General features: G+C 51.2%; 1 protein-coding gene across 2 annotated transcripts in view; it reads left to right on the plus strand.

Annotated features, from left to right (window-relative positions):
• Positions 1–25386, plus strand: part of PXDN (peroxidasin) — a 110062-nt gene that overhangs the window by 79771 nt on the left and 4905 nt on the right. For both annotated transcript variants that reach the window (XM_054475591.2, XM_054475592.2), the window contains 9 exons: positions 330–442; positions 1478–1634; positions 7958–8066; positions 8682–8839; positions 12799–14302; positions 17697–17831; positions 18857–19065; positions 23070–23190; positions 23512–23644. In XM_054475591.2, the coding sequence (XP_054331566.1) occupies positions 330–442; positions 1478–1634; positions 7958–8066; positions 8682–8839; positions 12799–14302; positions 17697–17831; positions 18857–19065; positions 23070–23190; positions 23512–23644 (2639 nt within the window). The remainder of the gene's footprint in view (positions 1–329; positions 443–1477; positions 1635–7957; positions 8067–8681; positions 8840–12798; positions 14303–17696; positions 17832–18856; positions 19066–23069; positions 23191–23511; positions 23645–25386) is intronic.

The raw sequence follows: 25386 nt of genomic DNA on the forward strand, positions 1-25386 counted from the left end.
ATCGGTGAGGGACTGGGGGGCTGGAGGACATGGCAGCCAGCCCGTCCTGGACCCTGCGGCTGTCTGTCTCTGAGCAGGGAAGACACTGGTTACGCTTTGCTCTCCTTGCCCTGGGAGGCGGGGAGGCGGGCAGATCTTCCCTGGGACCTTTCAGGCTCTCCTGCCCTGTGCAGAGGCCACTGGGAGGCAGAGAAAGGGTCTATTCTGAAACTGACTGCGAGCTCCCAGAATCCCTGGGTGGGCCTGCTGGAGGGCAGGGGATTTTGTTCTTCTGAAGTTTTTTGATGTAATTGACTCGTTTTCCTGGATTCTCTACATCTGCCTTCCAGTCACCCCAGTGTTTGCCAGCATTCCCAGCGACACAACGGTGGAGGTGGGTGCCAATGTGCAGCTCCCGTGCAGCTCCCAGGGCGAGCCTGAGCCAGCCATCACCTGGAACAAGGTAGGCGGGCTGGTGCCCAAGCCAGCCACCACCCAGATACAAGGTAGATGGGCTGGCACCCACACCACCCACTACCTGGAACAAGGTAGGCAGGCCAGTGCCCACGCCCCAGTCTCCCCTCTGCTGTGGGGTGTGATGGGCTGGACAGCTGCTGCCTGCCCACCTCCTCTATAGACTTTCTGTAGCAGAAAGAAAAACATTCAGATCTTAAGCCTTGAGGTAAAAATACTCTCAGGGGATCCTTACTAATAAGAACAAAACGAACTTGGAGCATTCCATTTTTTTGATCTTTTCAATAACAAAAGCAAAGAAAAACCCTCTTATAGAACTGTGGTCTCATCATCAATAAGGAAGGGTTTTCATCGTTATTTCATTTTTTTGCTGTTTTTATTAAGCTCAGTAGGAAAATGTGGGTAGCACTCACACACCATGACCCGTGTTTCTGTGAAATCCCTCCCAGGAGCACAGGGCCAGCCACACTGGTCCCCGTGGAAGGAGAGTGCTCAGCGGAGATGGTCCCATCCTCCACCTGCATGCCTGCACTGCCCTGTGAATCTCTGTGTCCTTTCCTTCCTCGCTGCACACACCCCAGGCATCTGCTCGTGTTCCTGCCTCAGCTGGGAGGTCACCTGTCCCTCTGTGTCTCCCTCTGAATCCTTCTTTGCCCTCGGCGCCAATGCCCTCTCTTTCTGAGACATTCCTAGGTCTCTTTGTAGAGCCCCCCACCATAGCGGGTGTCTAAGGGAGCTGTCATTGGTGCCTCCTCTTCTCATTGTGGAAAATCATCCTTGCCTCAAGCTATCAAGCTCTGTTCTCCCGAAGAATGAGATGTGGGAAGAGTTTATCTCGCCAGCTTGGTATTGGGATAATTGACCACGTCTCCTTCCCTTTCCAGCCTGGATGGATCTGAGCGCAGCCTGGGAGCTTCTCCATTTGCAAATCCTAACAAATGGCTCCCCTTCCCCAACCCTAGGTGAGATAACTTCTGCTTCTTAGTCTTATTTCTAATACTGTTTTCATTCTGTTTTGCTCCAGGATGGGGTTCAGGTGACAGAAAGTGGAAAATTTCACATCAGCCCTGAAGGATTCTTGACCATCAACGACGTTGGCCCCGCAGACGCAGGTCGCTATGAGTGTGTGGCCCGGAACACCATTGGGTCGGCCTCGGTGAGCATGGTGCTCAGTGTGAACGGTAAGGTGCCACATGCCCACATCTACCCACATGGTATCCACAAAGAAAGCCCGCAGGCCCCTAGTGTGGTCCCAGGCCAATTGGCTTAGGCTGTTCAGAATTATTCAGAAGACAAAGCACCCTTGATTCCCAGGTGGGGACACTCTCCTGAAGCATGGCCGGGCTGCTCGCCAGCCCCTCCCCTCCACTCAGGCACCTGCAGGCCCTTGCCGCCCGTCCACGGGGCAGAGCTTTGTCCTGCAGCCTGTCCACTGGGCAACGTCTTACTCTGCAGCCCATCCACTGGGCAGAGCTTTGCTCCGGGGTCGTCCACATCTGTCCAGAAATGACCAGGTGTAATTTACAGTTTCAATTTGGCAAATGTGGTTGCTTGAAGAGATTCTGATTCCTTAGCTGCAGTTTCTCTCTCCTCGGACTTTGGCCAGGAATGCTCTGGAAGCATCTTTCAGTGGGAACCTCTAGGTGCTCGTAGGCAGCCTTACATAGATCCAGTCAGTGGTCCTAGAGCCGTCCTGACTCCATGCCTGCATCTGCCTGTTTGCATCCTGGTCCCCCACCACTTCCATCCCACTCACCCCGAGGCTCTTGGCACCTTGTCCAGGTTCTTGTAACAGAGGCCCAGGTCGCTCTGACCCCTATTTCTCAACCCACAGATCCCATGATGCCCATGATGTGTCCCTGAGCCTTCTCCATGTCTCCTGTGGCCACCAGGGTGACACTCACACCCTTTAGTTTGCATGGAGTCTTTACGGTGTGACCCAAACCTGCGCCTCATCAGTGGTGTGTTCCCCACTCCAGCTCTGTCCCCCTAGAGTTAACAACACTCTGAGAACGCACACAAACCCCCCTTCACGGGGTAAAGGACCGTCTGGCCATCACCCCACTCCCCGCAGGCACTGGCCCTCCCCCGTGACTCTATTTTTGCCTTTTCCACTCTCATTGTGACTGATCTGCCTTCTCCATGGGACTTGTTAACAGACAGGAAGAGTGACCCCCACTCAGTGCCATGAACATGGCAGACATAAATGTGAACCGTAATGGAATTCCTCAAAGACTTTTAAGAATTATTTAGGAAAAGTCTTAAGTGACCTTATTTTCCCATTGTATGTAGAGTGTAAAATGTAAAGTTGATGTAAAATTAAGTGTAAAATTAAGTTGATGAAACTTAAAAACCAGTGGATTATTTTAAATTAATAATTGTTTTTTGCTTGAAAAATGCTACCTTAACATGAATTAATTACATCTGAAATTTAATCTTCCACCCCTAATTCCATCCCCCAAAAATACCATCATTAATATTATGGTTGGATTCCTTTTCTTTTTATAAAAAGGTAGATAAAGAAATGCTTTTGGATTATTTTTCTGTGATCATTGCTTATAGAAAAACAAATTCAACTTAAACCATTAATAAGAATGAAATGTTAGAGTCATAAAATTATATAAAATTGTATGTCTCATTTATCTACCTATTGGCATAAAAATATTACATTCCAAAAATTAGTAAATTTGAGCTCTGAGATACACACCAAAAAGTAAGGTTTCTGCCTAGCTGAAATTCTTTTCAGCCATTTGAGTTGTCCATGTATACATACCTCAAATATGCAAAATAACCAATCAGCTCACCTAATCCACATGCCTGTGATGTTTGTTAGCGGTGAAATAAATCAGGCTGGAGGCTTCCATCCATAGTTCGGTGTGAGCACATATTGTAAGAAGATGGTTCAGAAGGGCCCTCGGGTTGGCCCAGTTATCACCAGTAGTCGCCGCCGCTTGGTCATTCATTCAGCAAATGCCTTCGTGGGCTGGACTCTGTCCTCAGTGCTGAGCCAGGTGTGCCAGGCACTCGGCTTCACGGAGTTAGATCCTCGTGAAGAGATGAGTCGGAAGCAGTGAGATGAGCAGCCACACTCAGATAGTGAGGAGTCCGTCAGGAACCGCAGGGCAAGGCATGGGCTGGAGCGGGAAGCAGAGGTGGTCAGCGCTCGCCTGCGTATTGAATTCTGAGCAGAAGGAGCACGGGGAGATGGGGGGTGGCAGGGGGCAGCCTGGTCCGGGAGAGTAGAGGGGTGGGGTCCTGGGGTCAGAATAAGCCCGATGCCGAGGGGGTGGGGAGCACAGAGCTGGGGCAGTCCTGGGGGTCCTGGTGCTGACCGGGCTGCAGAGTTCGACTGTCCTTGCAGACATACCGGGACGCCCTGAGGAAGTTCCCAGCAGAGGAGCACCGTGAGCCGGTCTGCTTTCCTAAGATTCGGCTTGGGCTGTGGATGAAGGGTCCGGGGCGAGGTGTCGGGGAGGACAGTGGAGGGTGCTGGGACAAGTGGGAGAAGGAGTGCCTGCACCCGGGCCCACAGCTGGGGTCTGTGGAGCTGGTCCCTGGGCTCGTGGCCAGTAGCAGATCTGAGGGGCCTGGCAGTAGTTGGCTTGCACTGTGGGGTGACGGCTGGGCTCTGCCAGTGTCACCCATTGAGACCCAGAGACAGCTGGGGAGAAATCGGCCTGGGGAAGAAGAGATGGAGGAGTCCTGTTTGAGCATGGAAAAGGGAAAAGCCTGGAGTGGGTGGTTAGAGCTATGAAGTGAGCTGCAGGGAGACGTCAGGACGATGGTGTGAAGTTGGGAATATGAAGACAACAGCGTGAAATGGAACCACACAGGGAGATGCTGCCGAGGATGGAGGATCAGAACACCCGGTCACTGTGCTGGAGCTCCAGCATCAGAGGCCTGCCGGGCAAGGCAGAATGAGCGAGAAGACACTGAGAGTGGACGCACGCAGGGACGGTAACAGAGAGCAAGGGTAGGACTGACCTCAGCCAGAGAGAGAGAGAGAGAGAGAGAGAGAGAGAGAGCCCAGAGCTGAAATGGAGTGCTCAGGAGGAAGAGACAAGGAGAAAGGAAATTACAGTGAGGGGGCAAGTCCCAGTGAGGAGGGGGCAGGTTTCAGTCAGGAGGGGGCAGGTCCCAGTCTGGAGTGGGCAGGTCTTTGTCAGGTGGGGACAGGTTCCAGACAAGAGGGGGCAGGTTCCTGTCAGGAAGGGACTAGGTCTCAGTCAGGAGGAGTAGGTCTCAGTCAGGAGGGGGCAGGTCCCTGTCAGGAGGGGGCAGGTCCCTGTCAGGTGGGGGCAGGTTCTTGTCAGGAGGGGGCAGGTTCTTGTCAGGAGGGGGCAGGTCCCTGTCAGGTGGGGGCAGGTCCCTGTCAGGTGGGGGAAGGTTTCACACAGGAGGGGCTGGTCCCTGTCAGGAGTGGGCAGGTCGCTGTCAAGAGAAGGTAGTTCCTTGTCAGTAGGGGCAGGTCGCTGTTAGGAGGGAGCTGCTTTCAGTCAGCAGCCAGGGTTCAGGCAGGAGGGGCAGGTGTCTGTCACAAGAGGGCAGGTCCCAGTCAGGAGGGGGACGTCCTAGTCAGGAGGTGACAGGTTTCAGACAGGAGGCAGCAGGTCCCTGTCAGGAGAGGGTAGGTCCCTGACAGGAGGCGGCAGGTTTCAGTTAGGACAGGGCAGGTCCCCTTCAGGAGAGGACAGGTCTCAGTCAGGAGTTGGCAGGTTTCAGTCAGGTTGGGGCTGGTTCCAGTCAGGAGGGGGCTGTTCCCAGTCTGGAGGTGAGAGGTTCCGGTCAGGAGAGAGAAAGTTGCAGTCAGGAGGGGGCAGATATCAGTCAGGAGGGGGCAGGTCCCAGGAGGAGGTGGTAGGTTTCAGTCAGGAGGAGGCAGATCTCAGTCCGGGTGGGGGGCAGGTCCCAGTCAGTAGGAGGCAGGGCCGCCCCAGTCAGGAGGGGCCAGGTCGGTCCCTGTCAGCAGGGGGTAGGTTTTAGTCAGGAGAGGGCAGTTCTCAGTCAAAGGGAGTAGAGCCCAGTCAGGAGGGGACAGGTCTGAGGCAGGAGGGGACAGGTTCCAGTCAGGAGGGGGTAGGTCCCTGTCCGGAGGGAGCAGGTTTCAGTCAGGAAGGGGCAGGTCCCTGTCAAGAGGGGATAGGTTTCAGTCGGGTGGGGGCAGGTTCCAGTCAGGAGGGGGCAGGTCCCTGTCCAAAGGGGGCATGTTTCAGTCAGGAGGGGGCAGGTTTCAGTCAGGAGAAGGCAGATTCCTGTCAGGAGGGGGCACATCCCAGTACGGAGGGGGCAGGTCCCTGTCAGGAGGGGACAGGTTTCAGTCAGGTGGGGGCAGGTTGCTGTCGGGGGGTAGGGGGGGCAGGTCCCAGTCGGGATGGGGCAGATTTCAGTCAGGAGTGTGCAGGTGCCTGTCATGAGGGGACCAGTTTTATTCAGGAGGGGACAGGTTTCAGGCAAGAGGGGACAGGTCCCTGTCAGGAAGTGGCAGGTTTCAGTCAGGAGGGGGTAGCTTTCTGTCAGGAGAGGGCAGGTCTCTGTCAAGAGCGGGCAGGTCCCCACAGAGGGCTGCGTTCCAGCAGCCAAGTGAAAGAAGCTTTCTTGTAAGGGTGTGTTGGGCTGTGTCAGCATCTGTCAAAAGATTGCGTATGTTGAAGAAAAATGAAATCAACTTTGGGTTTATTGGGGTTCATGTCATTGGGTGAGATGGTTAGAGCTGTTTTCATCACTTAAAATAAAAGTTGGTTGGAATTAGTTTATATTATTTGGTAAAATATCAACTAGGGACTTACTATTAAGCAGAAAAGAATGACAAGAGGGAACTAGAAAGAGGGCAGTAACTTTAGGGGTAGATAAGGTGTGTGATTCTGTGTGTATGTGTTTCTTTGTTTGGTTTGATGTGTTTGTGTATGTTGTGTGTGGTGTTTGGGGTGTGTATTTGTGTGTGTTGAGTGGTGTGTCTGTGTATGTGTGTGTTTATATATAGTGTGATGAGTATATGTGGTATGCTATGGTGTTGGTATGTGTAGTGTGTATCTGTGTGTATAGTGACGTGTGTATCTATATGTTTGGTGGGCTATGTGTGTGTTATTTATAAGTTGCTGGGTGTGTTGTATTTGTGTGGTGTGTATGTGTGTCTAATGTGATGTGTGTGTGGTGTGTATCTGAGTGTAGTGTGATGGATGTGTGATTTTTGTGTGTATCTGCATATATAATCTTCTGTGTGTGTGTGGTGTGCGTGTCATGTCCTATGTGTGGCGTGTGTCTGTGTTTAATATGCTGTGTAGGTGGGATGCGTCAGGAGGGGGTAGGTCCCTGTCTGAAGGGGGCATGTTTCAGTCAGGAGGGGGCAGGTTTCAGTCAGGAGAAGGCAGGTTCCTGTCAGGAGGGGGCAGGTCCCTGTCAGGAGGGGACAGGTTTCAGTCAGGTGGGGGCAGGTTGCTGTCAGGAGGGGGCAGGTTTCTGTCAGGAGGGGCAGGTGTGTGTGTGGTGTCTGTGTGTCTGTGTATAATGTGCAGTGTGTGGTGCATACCTCTGGTGTGTTTGTGCAGTGTGATCTGTGTGTGTGGTGTATGTGTGTTTGTGTGTACAACGTGATGTGTGTGTATAATGTGATGTGTGTGGTGTGTGTGTATAATGTGATTTGTGTGTGTATAATGTGCTATATGTGTGGTGTGTGTGTGGTATGTATCTGTGTGTGGCATGTGTGTGATGTGTTATGTGTGGCGTGGTGTGTCTCTATATAATGTTCTGTGTAGGTGGTGTATGTGTTTCTGTGTATATAATGTGATGTGTGTGTGTGGTATGTGTGTGTATAATGTGACATGTGTGTATAATGTGCTGTGTGTGGTGCATGTGTGGTGTGGATCTGTGTGTGGCGTGCATGTAATGTGCTATGTATAGTGTGTGTGTCTGTGTATAATGTTCTATGTAGGTGGTGTGTGTGTGCCTGTGTGTATAATGTGATTGTGTGTGTGTGGTGTGTGGTGTGTGTGAGGAGGGAGTTGCCCTGTGTAATGATACAAGTCCACAGGTGAGAAGATGGGATCATGGAGGTAGCAGATCTTTAAAGAGGGGAGCAGGTTAGGATCCCGGAGTGCGGGGAGGCTGTGGCCTTTGATGAGAGGAATGGATGAGATCTGCTGGACACTGAGGTGTCTCCACAGACATCTTGTCTGCTGGGCTGGCCACACAGGGAGGCCTCAGTCCACACCTCCCCCCATGCTGTCGCATGTAGCGTTAAGATCTTCCATGCTTCACGTTATAACTACTTCCTGTCTTCTTCTTAAGTATAACATGATTTCAAAAGCTAAAGTCTGTAATTTTCATGCTGTCTGGAACAACTTCTAGTAGAATTTGTGATAAAATAATTTGAGTTTGGGTTTGAAAAATAGAAATAACATTTGGAGAAAAGTATGCCTTGTGGCTAAATGATGTAGTGTCTAGACATCATTTTATGAGTAATTGTGCAGTATTTTTCCTGGTAATACGCAACTTTGTATTTTCCTAGTTCCTGACGTCAGTCGAAATGGAGATCCGTTTGTAGCTACTTCCATCGTGGAAGCGATTGCGACTGTTGACAGAGCTATAAACTCAACCCGAACACATTTGTTTGACAGGTATCATGGGGCTGTAAACACGCTGACCCTCAAATCACTGAGCTTTAGGGTGAAGGTGGGAGTGATTAAAGAATGCATGCAGTTCTAGTATACAAATTTTGATTTGATTATCTGACGACCAAAATGTTTAATTTAAAAATCATGAACAACATGGGCATCTGAGTTTTCTGGGGGTTGAAATAACAGAAGGATGTGTGCTTTTCAAATAGAATTTGGCTGTGATCCACAACCAAAACATTCTTTGAAAATTTCAACTCATTCCTTTGGCCTATGAGTAAATGATTTGGCAAAAACAAATAGTTTAAAAGTCATTAGTGTATTTGTTCATGTTGCTGGTTCCAAAGCAGTTTTTCTGCATCTTATGTGAAATGCAATATCTGTGATTTTCTCTATTGACTTAATTAATTATTTGTTTTTAGTGTCTTCTGGTTTTTGTCTGTTTGTTTTGTTTTTGTTTTGTTGCCTCCCACTTCGGATGAGGAAGGTATAGTACATTATGTTGTAGAAAGTAGCTGTAGAAATATTAATAGCAATGATTATATTTTTGGGTACTATGAATTTTATCCTCAGTAATTTGTTTCATTCTTCCTTTTTTTCTCCCTAAACTCTGGTTAGCCGTCCTCGTTCTCCAAATGATTTGCTGGCCTTGTTCCGGTATCCGAGGGATCCTTACACAGTTGAACAGGCACGGGCGGGAGAAATCTTTGAACGGACATTGCAGCTCATTCAGGAGCATGTGCAGCATGGCTTGATGGTCGACCTCAACGGAACAAGTCAGTGCCAAAGCCTTTTCTTCCTCCCCCATGGCCGGAGTAATGGGGTTGAACACGCCTCAGTCAAGTCACATTCCTAGGGAAGAGTTCCAGCATTTTCTTTCCCACTGTGCTTATGAACTGTGAAATTATTTCCTTAAACTGTGATTCCTCTTGAGCCCTACAGCCCTGTCGCTCTCACTTTGGTTTAATAGGAATCTCTGGGGGACGTGAAGTCCCTTGGAGTGCTGGTCAGGCTACAGCAGGTCCACCTGCCCTGAGTGGGTTATGCCATCCTGGCCAGGGTGGGTTATGCAAGCCCAGTCCCTCTGCAGCAAATGAGCCGTAAGGGAGGACTTGGCAGCGTGCTTGCTCCCTGAGTGACGTTGTGTCCTGGGAATGCGGTGCCATGCATATTAGGAGGGCTGTTTCTGAAGAGTCTCGGGTCTGTGAAAGCAGCTGATGAGATCACCTCAGGCTGGTGTGGAGATGCTGTTGGGGGAGGTATGTCCCCCACTCACTCTGCTCTGGCACTTTGCCCTTGCCCAGTAAATAACAGATGCCTTTACATGTCATGATTGTCCTTGCTGGTAATAGTACTATTGATGAACCCATAGAGGACCCTGATTTTCTTATGTAAAAACATCGTTTTCAGCAGCAGCTGGTTACTCACGGTTCTGTACACACACACACACACACACACACACACGTACACACACAGAGCACAGAGGAGAATGTAACAGTAGCTGTCCCTGTGGGATGAAAGAACTGCTTTATAATTTTTCAGTTTTCCAAATTGTCTTCAATGAGCATATCTTTTATGATTAGAGCAAAAAAATGTTCTTCAAGGGTTAAATGAAAGAGATGTGGAATTGAGAGCTGTAGGGTGATTTATCCCCATCTTCGAAGTAGAGTGTTGCTCTGAGCCAGCCCCGTCCTGTTAGGTTTTGGAGCCCTGTTGGTGCTGAAGCCCGGGCACCAGCCAATGTGAAGCTGTGCATTCCGCAGCTCCTGCTTCCTGATCCTCTCCTGGCCTCTCGTGGCTGGGGGCCGGGGCAGGGCAGGAAATGTTGGAGTTGGAGACCTCTGGACGTTTCTGCTTTTCTTGATGGATGAAACTCCAGCCTCACCTCCCAGGCACATTCTTGGGGAGAAGCATCAGAGCCCATTTTGTTATTTCAACAAGTATTTATTGGGCACTTTCTGCTTGTCAGGTGCAGGGGGACACTAGGATGAGAGGTACCAGGCATGGGTCCCAGCCCCTTCCCAAGTCCCTGGTGCCAGTCTCCTGGTAGAAAGGCCGTGTTCTCTTCTCCAGAGAATGAAGAGGGAGTTACTAAGTGTGATTTCTTGCTACTCCCTACCTTTCTTCATTTAGTTACAGGATCAGTTCTTTAAACACTATTGTGGCAGCCCAGCAAGTGGGTTCTGCCGCCACCACAGAAATAAAGGCATCTGGAAATGTGTCCTCAAAGCCAGGCTGTTGGATGTTGTTCCTTGTGAGGAATTGCATGTCCATTGTGTCATTACATGCCAATTATAGAAAGATTTAGACTCAGGGAAAGACAGAAAGGAAAGAGTAAGATCACCCCAACAATGTGAAATCATTTTATACGTTTGCTGTTTACCCAAGCAGCAGTTAGATGCACATGCAGGCACTCATTTCTTCACTTATTCGTTCCACCTGCCTGTCAGGGCACATCCTCTATGCCAGTCATTGTCCTGGGTCAGGGCCTACAGCCACAAACGGAAGAAATAAAAACCTCAGCCCTAAGATCAGACCTTCCAGAGAAATGCAGACGGAAAACCAGAGAGAGGCCCCTGCACATAAGAAGCCCCAGCAAGTGACCCAGAGAGAAACAGCAGGCGGGAGGTGGGTGGTGCCCTGGCTGGGATGGGGTGCTGTTCCCCATGGGCAAAGGTGACATGTGAGCAGGGGCCCCACAAGGGCGAGGGGGCCTCCCTGGAGCACCTGAGGGGACCACACATGCAGAGTCTTGGAGGTGGGGCACGTCGGGGCATAGTGGAACAGCAGGTGGTCAGTGTGGCTGGAAAGGGGGTGGGGAAGGGCTGATAAAGTCAAGGAGATTTGTGCTCCACCAGAAAGGGCCTGGGAGCGAATATAAGGATATGTCGTTGGCTCTGTATGAAATGGGAACCTCAGGGTTTCCTGTAGAGAAGTAACATGGTTTGATGCATTTTCAAGCATCGGGCTGGGTGACCACTCTGCATGGGGTGAGGACAGATGTGGGCAAACCAGTCCTGGGAAACTGGGGCCAGGGTCGGTGCCACCTGCTCTGGTTGGCGGGTCTGGTCTGCCTCTGAACCAATGGCCAACGCCACGGAAAAAGTGAACGTTCTGGAGGAAAGCCCGGAGACCAGCCCCACAGCCCAGCCAGGCATTTGGGAGGAAATGCTTTTCCTCCTGGCACTCTGCTTTCTTGGCTGTATGGATGTTCAAGACTGATAATTCTGTAGGACTTCCTAAGAGTAGCTGGAAAATAGGGCCAGATGTTTCAGCTCACTGTTTCAGCCTCTGGGAAAAATCAGACAGAGCAGAATCAGGGGCTGAGGGGAGCCCGGTGTTCATGTTCCCTGCACAGACCTTTCCCACCCAACACACCAGGGTGTGTGTTTCTGACTTATTCTTCCCAGCCTGGAAAATGCCTCACTTGCAATTCTTTGCATTCTTATGTGGGTGTAATGGACACCGCTCCCCCACAGAAAAGGGGCTGTCTCTTGTTTTCTTTAAAGGTGTCCATAGTGATACCTGTGATCTTGACAAGCAGAAATGGGCTGGAGAAACTTTAGAAAAAAGAGGCAGTGATGGCTTGGAACTCTGTGAGTGTGTGCACACGTGAAAGTGTGAGTGTGGCTCTGTAAGCATGTTTGCATGTGAGTGTGTACATGTGTGAGTGGAAAACATTTTAGCGTGCGTGTGCGTGTGTGTGTGTGTGTGTGTGTGTGTGCGTGTGTAGCTTTTCAGCAGGCGTGACATGTGCCTGGAAAGGAGGAGTGTTGAGGAAGGTGAAGGCCTAGGATGTATGAATATGTGGGGGAAGCACTTGGTGAACACAGAGATCTGAGTGTGTCTGACCCCAGGAAGTGGAGTAGCTGTTGCTTGGAGCAGATGTCTTGAAGGCGAAGACTGGGAGCTGAACTTAGGAAGATCTCTTTCATCTGTGGAGTGATGGCCCAGGCTACCATGTTTTGAATTTCTTCTGTAGCTAGTGGGCAAAGATGGAAGGTCTCTGAGCAAGAAGGTGACCTAGTCGGAGCCTGTGCGAGGCTCATGGGAGGGCATGCTTGCTGTGGGGAGGGCGTGTGGATGACCTCCACCAGGCAGGAGGCCCTTCTGGAATTGAAGGCCAGTGCCATGGAAATCAGTCCCAGGATTCTGCCAGAGGAATGGAGAGGAGGGCACAGGGGCTGGGAACGTTTTGGAGGCAGCATGAAAGGAAGTGGCAATCTTCTGGACGTTGGGGGAAGAGAATGAAGCCTCAGTGGACCGAGATGTGCAGTGACAGGTGTCAGGAAATGCCCTGCTCGGTGGCATGTGGAGACTGATGGTGTGCACTCGTATGGAGGTGTGGTGACTGTCTCTTACACAGGGCATTAAAAATTGGTGCAGTGTCAGCCTGGACTGGTGAACGTGGGTTGGGCTCCATCGGTTAGGGGTCTCCCAGAGGAGAGCTGCTGGTTGAAACCAGGAGACTGCTGAGTGGGGAGGGGAGACAGGGCCCAAAAACTGGGGCTGCGGAGAGAATACCTGTGTTCGGGGCTGGAGGAGGGGAGGAGCAGTTTTACCAAACAGAGGTGAGCAGGTTTCCAGCAGGAAGTGCTGGTTGCATGGCGCACAACAGGTTTCATGAGCTGGGGGTAGATAGCCCCATGTCAGCGGCAGAGGTGCCAAGGGGTACCGGGCCGTCACACATCCTCCAGGGGAATTGAGTGCCGTCTTGCTTTTCTCCATGTCCCAGGTTACCACTACAACGACCTGGTGTCTCCGCAGTACCTGAACCTCATCGCAAACCTGTCTGGCTGCACCGCCCACCGGCGCGTGAACAACTGCTCAGACATGTGCTTCCACCAGAAGTACCGGACGCATGATGGCACCTGCAACAACCTGCAGCACCCCATGTGGGGCGCCTCGCTGACCGCCTTCGAGCGCCTGCTGAAATCCGTGTACGAGAATGGGTTCAACACCCCTCGGGGCATCAACCCCCACCGACTGTACAACGGGCACGCACTTCCCATGCCGCGCCTGGTGTCCACCACCCTGATCGGGACGGAGACCGTCACACCCGACGAGCAGTTCACCCACATGCTGATGCAGTGGGGCCAGTTCCTGGACCACGACCTAGACTCCACGGTGGTGGCCCTGAGCCAGGCACGCTTCTCCGACGGACAGCACTGCAGCTCCGTGTGCAGCAACGACCCCCCCTGCTTCTCTGTCATGATCCCCACCAATGACTCCCGGGCCAGGAGCGGGGCCCGCTGCATGTTCTTCGTGCGCTCCAGCCCTGTGTGCGGCAGCGGCATGACTTCACTGCTCATGAACTCAGTGTACCCGCGGGAGCAGATCAACCAGCTCACCTCCTACATCGACGCATCCAACGTGTACGGGAGCACGGAGCATGAGGCCCGCAGCATCCGCGACCTGGCCAGCCACCGCGGCCTGCTGCGGCAGGGCATCGTGCAGCGGTCCGGGAAGCCGCTGCTCCCCTTCGCCACCGGGCCGCCCACTGAGTGCATGCGGGACGAGAACGAGAGCCCCATCCCCTGCTTCCTGGCCGGGGATCACCGCGCCAACGAGCAGCTGGGCCTGACCAGCATGCACACGCTGTGGTTCCGCGAGCACAACCGCATTGCCACGGAGCTGCTCAAGCTGAACCCGCACTGGGACGGCGACACCATCTACTATGAGACCAGGAAGATCGTGGGCGCCGAGATCCAGCACATCACCTACCAGCACTGGCTCCCGAAGATCCTGGGGGAGGTGGGCATGAGGACGCTGGGAGAGTACCAGGGCTACGACCCCGGCATCAATGCTGGCATCTTCAACGCCTTCGCCACCGCGGCCTTCAGGTTTGGCCACACGCTCGTCAACCCACTGCTTTACCGGCTGGAAGAGAACTTCCAGCCCATTGCACAAGGTCACCTCCCCCTTCACAAAGCTTTCTTCTCTCCCTTCCGGATTGTGAATGAGGGCGGCATCGATCCGCTTCTCAGGGGGCTGTTCGGGGTGGCGGGGAAAATGCGTGTGCCCTCGCAGCTGCTGAACACGGAGCTCACCGAGCGGCTGTTCTCCATGGCACACACGGTAGCTCTGGACCTGGCGGCCATCAACATCCAGCGGGGCCGGGACCACGGGATCCCGCCCTACCACGACTACAGGGTCTACTGCAACCTATCGGCGGCACACACGTTTGAGGACCTGAAAAATGAGATAAAAAGCCCTGAGATCCGGGAGAAACTGAAAAGGTGAGCTGAAGAGGCTGTGTGGGATGGCTCGTGTACCTAGGCACCTGGAACACCTGAACTGTGGTGTGTGTGTTATTTGTCTCCGTATGTGAGTTTTGTTCGTGTCGTGCAGAGGTGAGATGAAGGTCAAGATGGGAACCTGCAGCCTCCCGTGGCTGCGTGGTTGTGGGGAGGGGGCAGAGCCAGGGGTGGATGGACGGTGGAGGGCCCTTCCGCCAGCCTGTTTTGTTCCAAGAGAGGAACTTTGCTGAGCTGTGGCACATTTTCAGCTTAGAGATGAGCTATACTTTTCTGGCAGAGGGGTTGACTGCAGAGAAAAATACACTATTCGCACCAGAAAACACCAAAACTGACACTGTGGTTGTTGGGCAGCTTCAGGTTCCTGCTGTTGTATCAGGGACAGAGAGAGGCAGAGCTTGGTGTCTGCAGATCCGGGCCCTTGGGGCCACCAGCCCCCTAAGGCTTGGCCTGTAGCATCTTCCATACTCACTGTGTTGCCCAGACCCAGGCCTGTGGAGCCACCTGCCCATGACTGCCACAGATGGTGCCGCTTCTGAGCCACAGCCTTGATCACCTGTGGGTGCGGTTCTCCTTGTCTTGCCACAAAGGCAAAATGGGACGCTGTCACCCCTGAGACAAGGAAAGCTGGCCAGGTAGATTAGGGCACCTCGGACCACGTAGGGTGGCAAATATGGCAAAGTTTTACAGGCAAAGCAGCGACCACAGCACTACCCAGGCCTAGGACTGGGGTAGGATCAGGGCTGCCTGGTCCATAGCCAGTCCCCTTCCCAGGACTCGGTGCCACAGTGGGGTTCTCATTAACTCAGAATTCCCCAAAGTGGAGACATTCAGTGGCTCTCCTTTTTGCTAGATATTCACATCTTTTACTCACTACCTTTTTTTCATGTTATTTCTACCAGTTTATTTGCTTTTTGTATTTTAATGAAATAAAAATAATTGCAGCCAGGCGCGGTGGCTCACGCCTATAATCCCAGCACTTTGGGAGGCTGAGGCGGGTGGATCACGAGGTCAGGAGTTCAAGACCAGCCTGGCCAAGATGGTGAAACCCCACCTCTACTAAAAACTACAAAAGTTAGCTGGGCATGGTGGCAGGTGCCTGTAATCCCAGCTACTCGGGAGGCTGAGCAGGAGAATTGCTTGAACCCGGGTGGCAGATGTTGCAGTGAGCCAAGATCGCGCTACTGTACTCCAGCCTGAGTGACAGAGTGAGACCCCATATCAATAAAATAATAATAAATAAAAACAAAATAATTGCTCATCAGTGTTTTTCCATTGTGATTCTTCTCAGTCCTTGGATTATGAATCAGATCTATAGGTCACTGTGTATTAGGACATGTTATTCCCATTCAAAAACATTGTTTTAAAAAGAAGAAAAACCCTTTCTTCTTAAGACTGTCTTCCTGTATTTTCTGGACTCTGCAGTTGACTCCTAAGTTACTTAATGCTGAAGTTAGGACATACCCTGTTAGGATCTGACCTGTGCCTTCTAAGGGAAAGTGATTTTTTACTTGTAATTTATTGTAAGTTATGACTAAATGAACATGATGTCCTATTAAGTTTAATATGTTCCAATATTCATTTAAATAATGCTCTTAAATTACTGGCATTTGGAAATGTGTGCGCACTCCATTAATCCAGTGTAATTTTTTATCGTGGTTTTGCTGAATTAGGACTGATGTGAACTGTCTGTGTTTTTTATGTGCTTAAATATCCTCCTTTGTTCTTGTCCAAACTGACACAGATTACTCTCCCAGATGATTCTCTCTTTTGCCAAACTTATTTCAAAACATTTCAAAAGAGCTAGATGTGGAGCCCAGTGCCGGGTGGACCGCGGCTGTGTTGCATGCTAGGCCCCTGGTAAAGAAGTTAAGGATGTTACCCACACACTGAGCCCCTCGTCTCTTTATTTATGTTTTCCTGTCTCAGCCCATTGCTGACTAAGGGGAAATGAAACATAAACATGAGAAAAGTTACATGACCATCGGAGACCATGGGGCCAGGAGGACTTCACAGGGCAGAGAGGTTGCCTTCAGCAGACTTTAGAGATTGTTTAGTTCTCATCTCTTTGTGTTTTACGGCCACACGGCGAGTGTGGCGTTGGCCTGGGCTCGCCTTTGCTGCCCATCCCCAGCCGTGGGACATTCCGGAACTGCGAGATCTCTTCCCTGGAGGAAGCTCCTTGGATTCAGGTGGAGGCTTTAGACTCTGGTGAGCCTAAGGAATGTGACTATTTCAGCCCCTGTGACGTGGGGTCCCTCCCAGCGGTGGGGGACAGAAGAGAGCAGGCACCCAGAATAGGAGCCGCCCAGAGCAGGAGGGAGTCCTCTGAGAAAAGGTGTGGACGCTTCTGGTGGCCCCAGTGTGCTGTCCTCAGCCACAGACCAGATGCCGCCAGGGTCCTCCCAACCAAGTTTCACTCCCAGGGGACATCTTAGAGCTAGAAGTTCAGCCTGAATGTCATTGAACTTAGAAGAAAAAGGGACAATTTGTCTTTGAAAGACTAAATGCTAGTTTACATGAAATTGTGTTTATTCTACGGTAAGACCAATGGCCACTGAGGACACAGGCCTGTGTGCATCCTGTTCAGTAAGCAACAAAATCTGTCTTGACCCTAGGGGTCAGTTGGTGGTCACTGATTTGAGTTTTGTAGAAAAGGGCAGTGAGAATTATAGAATATATATATGTTAAAAATCGAGTAGAGCTTTGAATAGCAGTTGAAACAGGCATCATCTGCTGTGTAGTCGAGTTCTAAGATGAGATTAGATGATTTGTAGTAGAAGTTGTGACATGTTGCTTATAAGCCTATATTTCTAAGGAATTGGAAGAAGTCAATGAAAGTGTTTGTTCCTGAACATATAAACCTAAGTTTTTTGCCCTATCTCTGCTTAGCAGATATTTTCTTTATGGCAAATATACTTTCAATATATAGTAGAATCAAATGTTATTCTTTAAAAATGTATATACTTTTAAAAATAAACATGAACAATAAACTATCCATTTAGCTATATGTAGTTTATTGTTCATATGTTTATTTTAAAAAGATTGGAAGGGTGTACATTATGATGTTAAGTGTGGTTATCCCTGAATAGTAGGAAAAGGTGTGGCTTAAATTTTCTTCCTTGTTTTCTTGGCTTTTCTAAATTTGTTATAATAAATGTGTTTGTGTGTGTATGTGTCTCACATATATAACAGAAAGTAGGGAAAATCCTTTAAAGCATTGTGGAGAGATGCTGCAAAGAAGTAAATATTTTCTTTGTTAAGTAAAATTCTAAATAATGTAAAATAGTGATAGAAAGAACTGTTTTTATATTGCTGTATTTTTTACCACGTGCAGCTTTGTTAAGTAAATTTCAGTTTTCTGTTTATTTTTTAGGTTGTATGGCTCGACACTCAACATTGACCTGTTTCCGGCGCTCATGGTGGAGGACCTGGTGCCAGGCAGCCGGCTGGGCCCCACCCTGATGTGTCTTCTCAGCACACAGTTCAAGCGCCTGCGAGATGGGGACAGGTGAGCACGTGCACCAGAAAGGGGAGCACCCTCCTAAGCCACCCTCTCGAGGAGAAGAGCTGTCCTGGTTGAGAATGAGGGAGGCACGAAGCCCTAATGTCTTGTGTGTCCCCGGTTGAGAATGAGGAAGGCACTGAGGCCCTGGTGTCTTCTGTGCACCGCCTTGGGCTTACATGTCCTTGCAGCCTCAAAACTTAACCACACGAGGTTCAAAGATGCTTTTCCCACCCCTTCATTTATAGGAATATTTCTGTTCCTGTAAACCTATTGGACAGTCCATACAGCTAAACCACTGTGGGACTTTAGAGGAGTTTGGGCTTCAGGCAAGATCTGTGTTTTATCTCTAGTCTACTGTTATTACATTACTTTAATGTAGTGGAAAGGCAGACCCTACCTATTACTAACTATTTCAGCAGACCTGAAATAACTGCCATACCAGTTTTTTTTTAAAGTTGCCCATTGTCTTTGTTGCTAGTCAGAAGAGCTAACACTGTGGGGTTTTTTGTTTTTGTTTTTTGTTTTTTTTTTGAGACGGAGTCTTGCTCTGTCACCCAGGCTGGAGTGCAGTGGTGCCATCTCGGCTCACTGCAAGCTCCGTCTCTCGGGTTCACGCTATTCTCCTGTCTCAGCCTCCCGAGTAGCTGGGACTATAGGTGCCCACCACCCCACCATGCTAATTTTTTGTAGTTTTAGTAGAGACGGGGTTTCACCGTGTTAGCCAGGATGGTCTCGATCTCCTGACCTCATGATCTGCCCACCTCGGCCTCCCAAAGTGCTGGGATTACAGGTGTGAGCCACCGTGCCTGGCCAACACTGTCATTTTTACATCAGATTGTCTGCCTTTGGTTTTGTTATGGAGTAGGGGATGTGAGCAGTGTGGTGAGTCCATTTTTAAGTGACACCTAATCAAACCTAGTGGTTTCTGTATTGCTGTGAACTAAGTAGGGGGAGATTTTAACTCAGCTCCTGGTGACCTGTGAGTCTCCTGCCCTTCTCTGATCCTGCTTTCATTTTGGGGGATCCAGGTTGTGGTATGAGAACCCCGGGGTGTTCTCCCCGGCCCAGCTGACTCAGATCAAGCAGACGTCGCTGGCCAGGATCCTATGCGACGACGCAGACAACATCACCCGGGTGCAGAGCGACGTGTTCAGGGTGGCGGAGTTCCCTCACGGCTACGGCAGCTGTGACGAGATCCCCAGGGTGGACCTCCGGGTGTGGCAGGACTGCTGTGAAGGTGCGTGCCAGGGGCACCACGTCTGTTCCTTTTTCATCCCTGGTTTTGGTGACTGCTTGGTGGGTGCTTAATTACCTGCAGATGTCATCCTAATCTTGAAAACTGAAAACAAAATACTCAGCTTCAGATTTAAATTGTGCTGTATCCATGCTGAGATGGACTGTGGAGCCAAAAATATAAACAAAGTTGGTGATTCTGAGGAATTGGCCATGCTGTGGGAGAACATTCATAATAACTAAAACACTAAGAGAAACAGAAACCCAGACTTCAGCAAGGTGTGCCTCTAATTTTTCCTTAAAACCTAATGTATGTCTAGCTTCCAGTACTTGTGTAGCCAGATGAAAGACGAAAATCAAAATATGAAAGAAGCATATCAAATATATCAGGTTTTCTTAAAAATTAATCTGAATGTTCTAAATATCTATAACGTAAATGACTGAAGATAGATGTTATAAAATATCTCGTGAGGTGCCCTGCAGGTAGGAGGTGGTCTCATGATTGGCGCACGGGGCCCTATAGCTGAGGGATGCCCTGATATCAATCCCACAGCCCCGGCACTCGTGCCCTGGCGTGCCAGGTCCGTCTTCCCAGCAGAGGCGTCAGTGGCCGGCTGTGTGCGGCGATGGTTCTCCTGGCTGAGTTCCTGCTTCGCATTCCTAACTCCCAGTCTTGGTTAACCTCCATTTCCATTACTAATTTGAACGTAATTTTGGCTTTATTCAAACTATGATCAGAGCCCCATAAAATACCAAACTGGGGATGTTTAGAACCTAAGTTGTGGAGCACTCACTCTTGTGGTGAGAGAAGCAGGGCCCATCACAATGGGGGGATCTGGGGACCTGCGGTGAGCGGTGAGCGTGACCAGGAGGTGGGGCCAGACCCCGGCCTCACCCGGCACTCTGTGGAGCTTGTGGTGTCTGTGGACACTTGGTAGTTTAAGAAGAGACATACAAAGTTCAGACACTGTACACATATTCTCCACCACCTCATTTTTCCTGAAGTAATATTTCTGGCCAAGATCTTATTTAATTTAGTAAGCGTTGAAATCTGCATTGATAATAGAGCTGTGTTTTAGCAGCTTCTTCTTAGAGAGTGCGTGCCTGTGTGTCTGTGTGCGACTGTAGGGGGTGTTTGTGGAGTGTATGTACCTGTGGGGGGTGTGTGTGATTTAATTCTGCATCTGCCTCCTCATCTGTCCCCCCCCACCACCCACACATGCATGCAGGGAAGCATATATGATAGGAGAATTCACATAAAAAATAAAATTATGCTTGCTAGGTACCCAATTTTCCAAATTATTTACATGCTTGTTATTACATCTGTTGGAAACGTATATCTTTTTATTGTTTTGTTTTGTTTTTGTTTTTGTTTTATATCCTCACTGGTTTATCCAATTCAAAATGCTTTTCTACAAGCATGGTAGAAAATTTGTTCTGTTTGTAGAAAATTGTGCTCTTGAAAATGATTAGGAAAAGCCAATGATACAAAAACCCATTTTCTGATAACTTTACCAGGCCCCTGTTAGCTGCTTATTAAGAAGTACAGCCAGGTTTTCTGCTCTTTTGCTAAGAAAATCCAAAGTTCTTTGAAAGACTTCATCTTTAAAGCCAGTCTTTGTTCCCCTCATGTTACAAGTCCCTCCTCCTCTCAGGGCACTGTGAGAGAGGCTTAGCTGCCTGAAGCAATTGCTGACATTGTTTCCTCCGGATACTTTTCCCTCTTAAAATACCAGGCATGGCCTTAAGTTGACACAGCTTAGAGAATACTTGATAAGCTTTACCTGTTTTTATTTTACTCCAAAAGCCATATCTAAATACAGCAGAAAAATACAAAAACAGAACTCAGATTTGACAGAACCAAATGTCAATTGCTATTTACTTTTCAATTAAACTTTTTAAAAAGACACATTGGGGGCTGGGCGGTGGCACATGCCTATAATCCCAGCACTTTGGGAGGCCGAGGCAGGTGGATCGATCACCTGAGGTTAGGAGTTCGAGACTAGTCTGGCCAACATGGTGAAACCCCGTCTCTACAAAAATACAAAAATTAGCCGGGTGTGGTGGCAGGCACCTGTAATCCCAGCTAGATGGGAGGCTGAGGCAGGAGAATCACTTGAACCCAGGAGGCAGAGGTTGCAGTGAGCTGAGATGGTGCCATTGCACTCCAGCCTGGGCAACAAGAGCAAAACTGTCTCAAAAAAATAAAAAGACACATTTAAAGCGAATGTCCTTGAGCTGCAACTCTTCATCATTCACTTCATTGATGCCTACATCCATAGTGTAGCTGTGTGGTGTCTACACTAGGTCCGGGAAGCCAGCCTGCTCCTGGCTTGGCCAGCCTGGGCAGCACAGAGCAGGTGCAGGCCAGGCCGCTGAGCAGGGGTGGCCCAGCTGTGCCCTGGGGCATGAGGAAGAGACGGCCATCCTGGAGGGATGGAGGTCCCATCAAAGAGTTCTGGGGTTGGGGCTGGTGTGCGCTTTGGCAGGGACCCCACAGTGCCTGGGACCGTGTCCTGGCCCCGCTGCTTCCCTGTCACCCTGTAATTCTACCGGGGACCCACCCCAGACCTGCACAGCCCTGGATGGACCTGCCACCTGCCAGTGAGGCTCATTCTTGTCCCTGGGTGTTGCTGGGAGGGGCTGCGGTAGTCTGGGAGGCAGCTGCTGTTTTATGATGTATTTGTGTGCCCAGGAGTTTTAAGAAACTGTGCCATTCTCTGCTCCTGAGACGATTTGTGGGTGGAATCAGCGAGGGGTCCAGCCAGCTGGGTTTACTCAGAAGCTGTATAGTTAACTGTGGAAATAAACAGTGGGTCATTCAGTGGGACTGTTTATGGGCTCCACTGTGGAGGCAGAGGGGGCTTTAGGTCTCTGTCTTGAAGATACTCTTTCCAGCCAGTCAGGCAAATGCTAGACCAGAAGGAGCTGGCTGCCCTTCAAGGGAGACAGGAAAGCTGGCTGCCCTTCAAGGGAGACAGGAAAGCTGGCATGGGGTCTGAGGTTTATGCTGCACGTGCCTCTTCTCTTCTCATAGAATTTCTACTCCAGTGGCTTCCTGAGACATTAGCATTTTGCAGAGGTCCATATTTGCCCTTCACTTTCGTGCTCTGCCACAGCTTTCTTGGGTGAGGATGATGTACAAGACAGACCGAACACCCCATCACTTCGTTAGATAGTGTGTCCACAGGGCCCAGGTGGGACACGGCACTGAGGGCCCCTCACTCACCTGGGGACCAGAAGGGACACGGCACTGAGGGCCCCTCACTCACCCGGGGCTCAGGTGGGACCCGGCACTGAGGGCCCCTCACTCACCCGGGGCTCAGGTGGGACCCGGCACTGAGGGCCCCTCACTCACCCGGGGACCAGGAGGGACACGGCACTGAGGGCCCCTCACTCACTCGGGGCTCAGGAGGGACCCGGCACTGAGGGCCCCTCACTCACCCGGGGCTCAGGAGGGACCCGGCACTGAGGGCCCCTCACTCACCCGGGGCTCAGGTGGGAGCCACACCTAGGCAGGAGGTGTTTGGGCGACATTCAGGAGAAGCAGGGTCAGGCCGCCTTTTGTCTGACAGTGTGATACGGGGAGTGTAGTATAATTTTAAAGGCACTCCAGAGTGCAGATTGTCACCTGGCCATAGGGGAGGGACCCCCAGAAACAGCAGACTCTGATCTCCAAGGCAGAGTGCCTGAGCCTTCCTCTGTGGGTGGAGGGAACTCCGCAAGGGTGTGGTTAGATGGCGTGGTGGGCCTCCTCAGTGCGCCCAGCTGTCCTCAGGGCGGCCAGCACCATGAGGTCACGAGGGCTGGGGCACAGGTGGGGAGAGGCTTGGCCCCTCAGACCAGGAGAACAAGAGCTGCAGACCAGCTGCCAGGTTGCCTGACTGAAAGGTGCCACAGTTTGCTCCACAGGCAGCCAGTGAAGACGTCATAGTCGGCAGGATGTGCTTAATTTCCCCGAGGTCAGAGCCTTCAGAGCTGACATGCTGCTTTGTGCTTCCATTTTAGACTGTAGGACCAGGGGGCAGTTCAATGCCTTTTCCTATCATTTCCGAGGCAGACGGTCTCTTGAGTTCAGCTACCAGGAGGACAAGCCGACCAAGAAAACAAGACCACGGAAAATACCCAGGTATGGTGGTCTCTGAGGTCAAATGATGTGCAGAGGGGCCCTCGCACTTCGGGCATCGGGCAGTAGGACCGGCATCCTGCTGTGGGCCTGTGGCGAGGATGGTTCCTGTCAGGGACGTCCCGGGGCACTGGGGGCCAGGCTGCAGCCTGCGTCCTGCTGTGCTGCCCGCTCAGAACATCAGGGGCGGTGCACACCCAGGAAACCTTGAAATGAGACCCAGCTCAGAGCATCAGGGGCGGTGCACACCCAGGAAACCTTGAAATGAGACCCGGCGTGACCTGCCGAGGTTATATTTCCCTCCTCTTCCTTTCCCCTCACCAGTGTTGGGAGACACGGGGAACATCTCAGCAACAGCACCTCAGTCTTCAGCACACGCTCAGATGCACCTGGGACAAATGACTTCAGAGAGTTTGTTCTGGAAATGCAGAAGACCATCACAGACCTCAGAACACAGGTGAAGTGCCTGGGGGCCTGTGTCTCCCCCTCCAAGATTCCACAGCAGCACAGCCCTGCCCAAACCTTCCGGGTATAGTGCTTTATTCCCAGGCGACTGTTCAACTGCCCACACGGGACCCCGACCCTGGAGCCTTGGGGGTGTCATTTCTGCATGCTGGGTCGGGCCGGGCCATGTGCCACTGGTGTCCCTGGGTTTCCCAGCAGATGGGGGTCACTGGGCAGGGGCAATCTGTGTCACGGCCGTGGGACTGCCAGCCAGGTAACCTTGCTGGAGGGAACACAGGATTAGGATGCTGTAGAAGAGTTCAAACATGAAGTCCTGTTCTTAAGCCTCTTATTCAAGAATAACACTGAATCATCTCTCCCAGAGCGTGGTAAGGAGGCATTTCCAGGTCAGCCCTCCACACCTGATCCAGCCTCTCCGGGTGTGAGGAAAGTCCTGGTGTCTGTGGTACGACCACAGGGATTTTCAGACGGGGCTCTTCTCTGGCGCTCTGCGGAAATGAGTTCTGTCCTCTCCTTCCTATCCCAGGAACTTACTTCTGCTTTCTCCAGCGCCTGTGGTGGGGGTTGTCTCTGGGATTTTACGTAAGGGGGTAGAGACTGAGATCTATGGCTAAAATAAAAGGAAGTGCAGTCACTCCGCTGGTGTGGATGGATTCACAGGGTATGCAGGTGCTGGCTGTCTGCAGCACATTTAGTCTGTAAGCACAGCTCCTTTCCTACTCACAGGACTCTTAGCCCTTAGGTTTGGGAGAAACTTCTGTCATCTCCTAGTGTAGCCCCAAGGTTACCCCCAGCCACAGGGAGAGGTACCCTGACTGCTCCTGTGCTGCCCCGTCATCCCGTGCAGCTGCAGGTCCTCCTGCCTCTGCAGCCTAGAGACCAGGTGCAAGTCCTCACACAGCTGTCAGAGTGGACAGTGTGTGGCAGGTCCTCCTGCCTCTGCAGCCTAGAGACCAGGTGCAAGTCCTCACGCAGCTGTCAGAGTGGACAGCATGTGGCAGGTCTTCCTCCGTCTGCAGCCTAGAGATCAGGTGCCCATCCCCTGGCAGCTGTCAGAGTGGACAGCATGTGGCAGGTCTTCCTCCGTCTGCAGCCTAGAGATCAGGTGCCCATCCCCTGGCAGCTGCCCAAGTGGACAGCATGCATTGTTCACTCAGCTGCACCTGGCAATAGGAGAGAAGCAGAGACAAACCCAAGCTGACCCTTGGGGTCCGTGCTGGGGCCTGGGTGCCCTAGGGGGGTCCACTGGGGAGGGGGGGTCTGTGAACTCCAAGGTTTTTCAGGGCAGGCCTTGTGCACAGGTGACCCTGGACAGCAGAGCAGAGGCAGAGGGGGACCAGCCACCCCACCTATGTCTGCAAATACCAACGCCCTGTGCCCTCCCATGTTGTTGATTCTGTCCACAGTGCTGGACTTCCCTTCCACCCTCAGGATGAACGGGCAGCTCCCTGGGTGGCAGCGCTAGGTCTGAGAAATGCGGATGTTCCTTGTGATTTTGCGGCCGGCGGCAACACAGGGTGTGTTCCGTCTGTGGTCATTTCCCTGCACGCCATGTGTGCAGAGATGTTCATGTATCTTGGTGACTGCAGAGGCGCACATGGGCCGGCGTGGTCACTGCTTCTCTCTGGCTGTGAATTAAAGCAGGTCAGCTGCAGACACAGAGGTGACATGCAGGTCACCTGGAACCTCTGCAGACCGTCCTGGCTGCCACCCCCAAGTGCTCTCTGACCTGGA

Source organism: Pongo pygmaeus, chromosome 12, assembly GCF_028885625.2.
Source record: "Pongo pygmaeus isolate AG05252 chromosome 12, NHGRI_mPonPyg2-v2.0_pri, whole genome shotgun sequence".
Taxonomy (NCBI): Eukaryota; Metazoa; Chordata; class Mammalia; order Primates; family Hominidae; genus Pongo; species Pongo pygmaeus.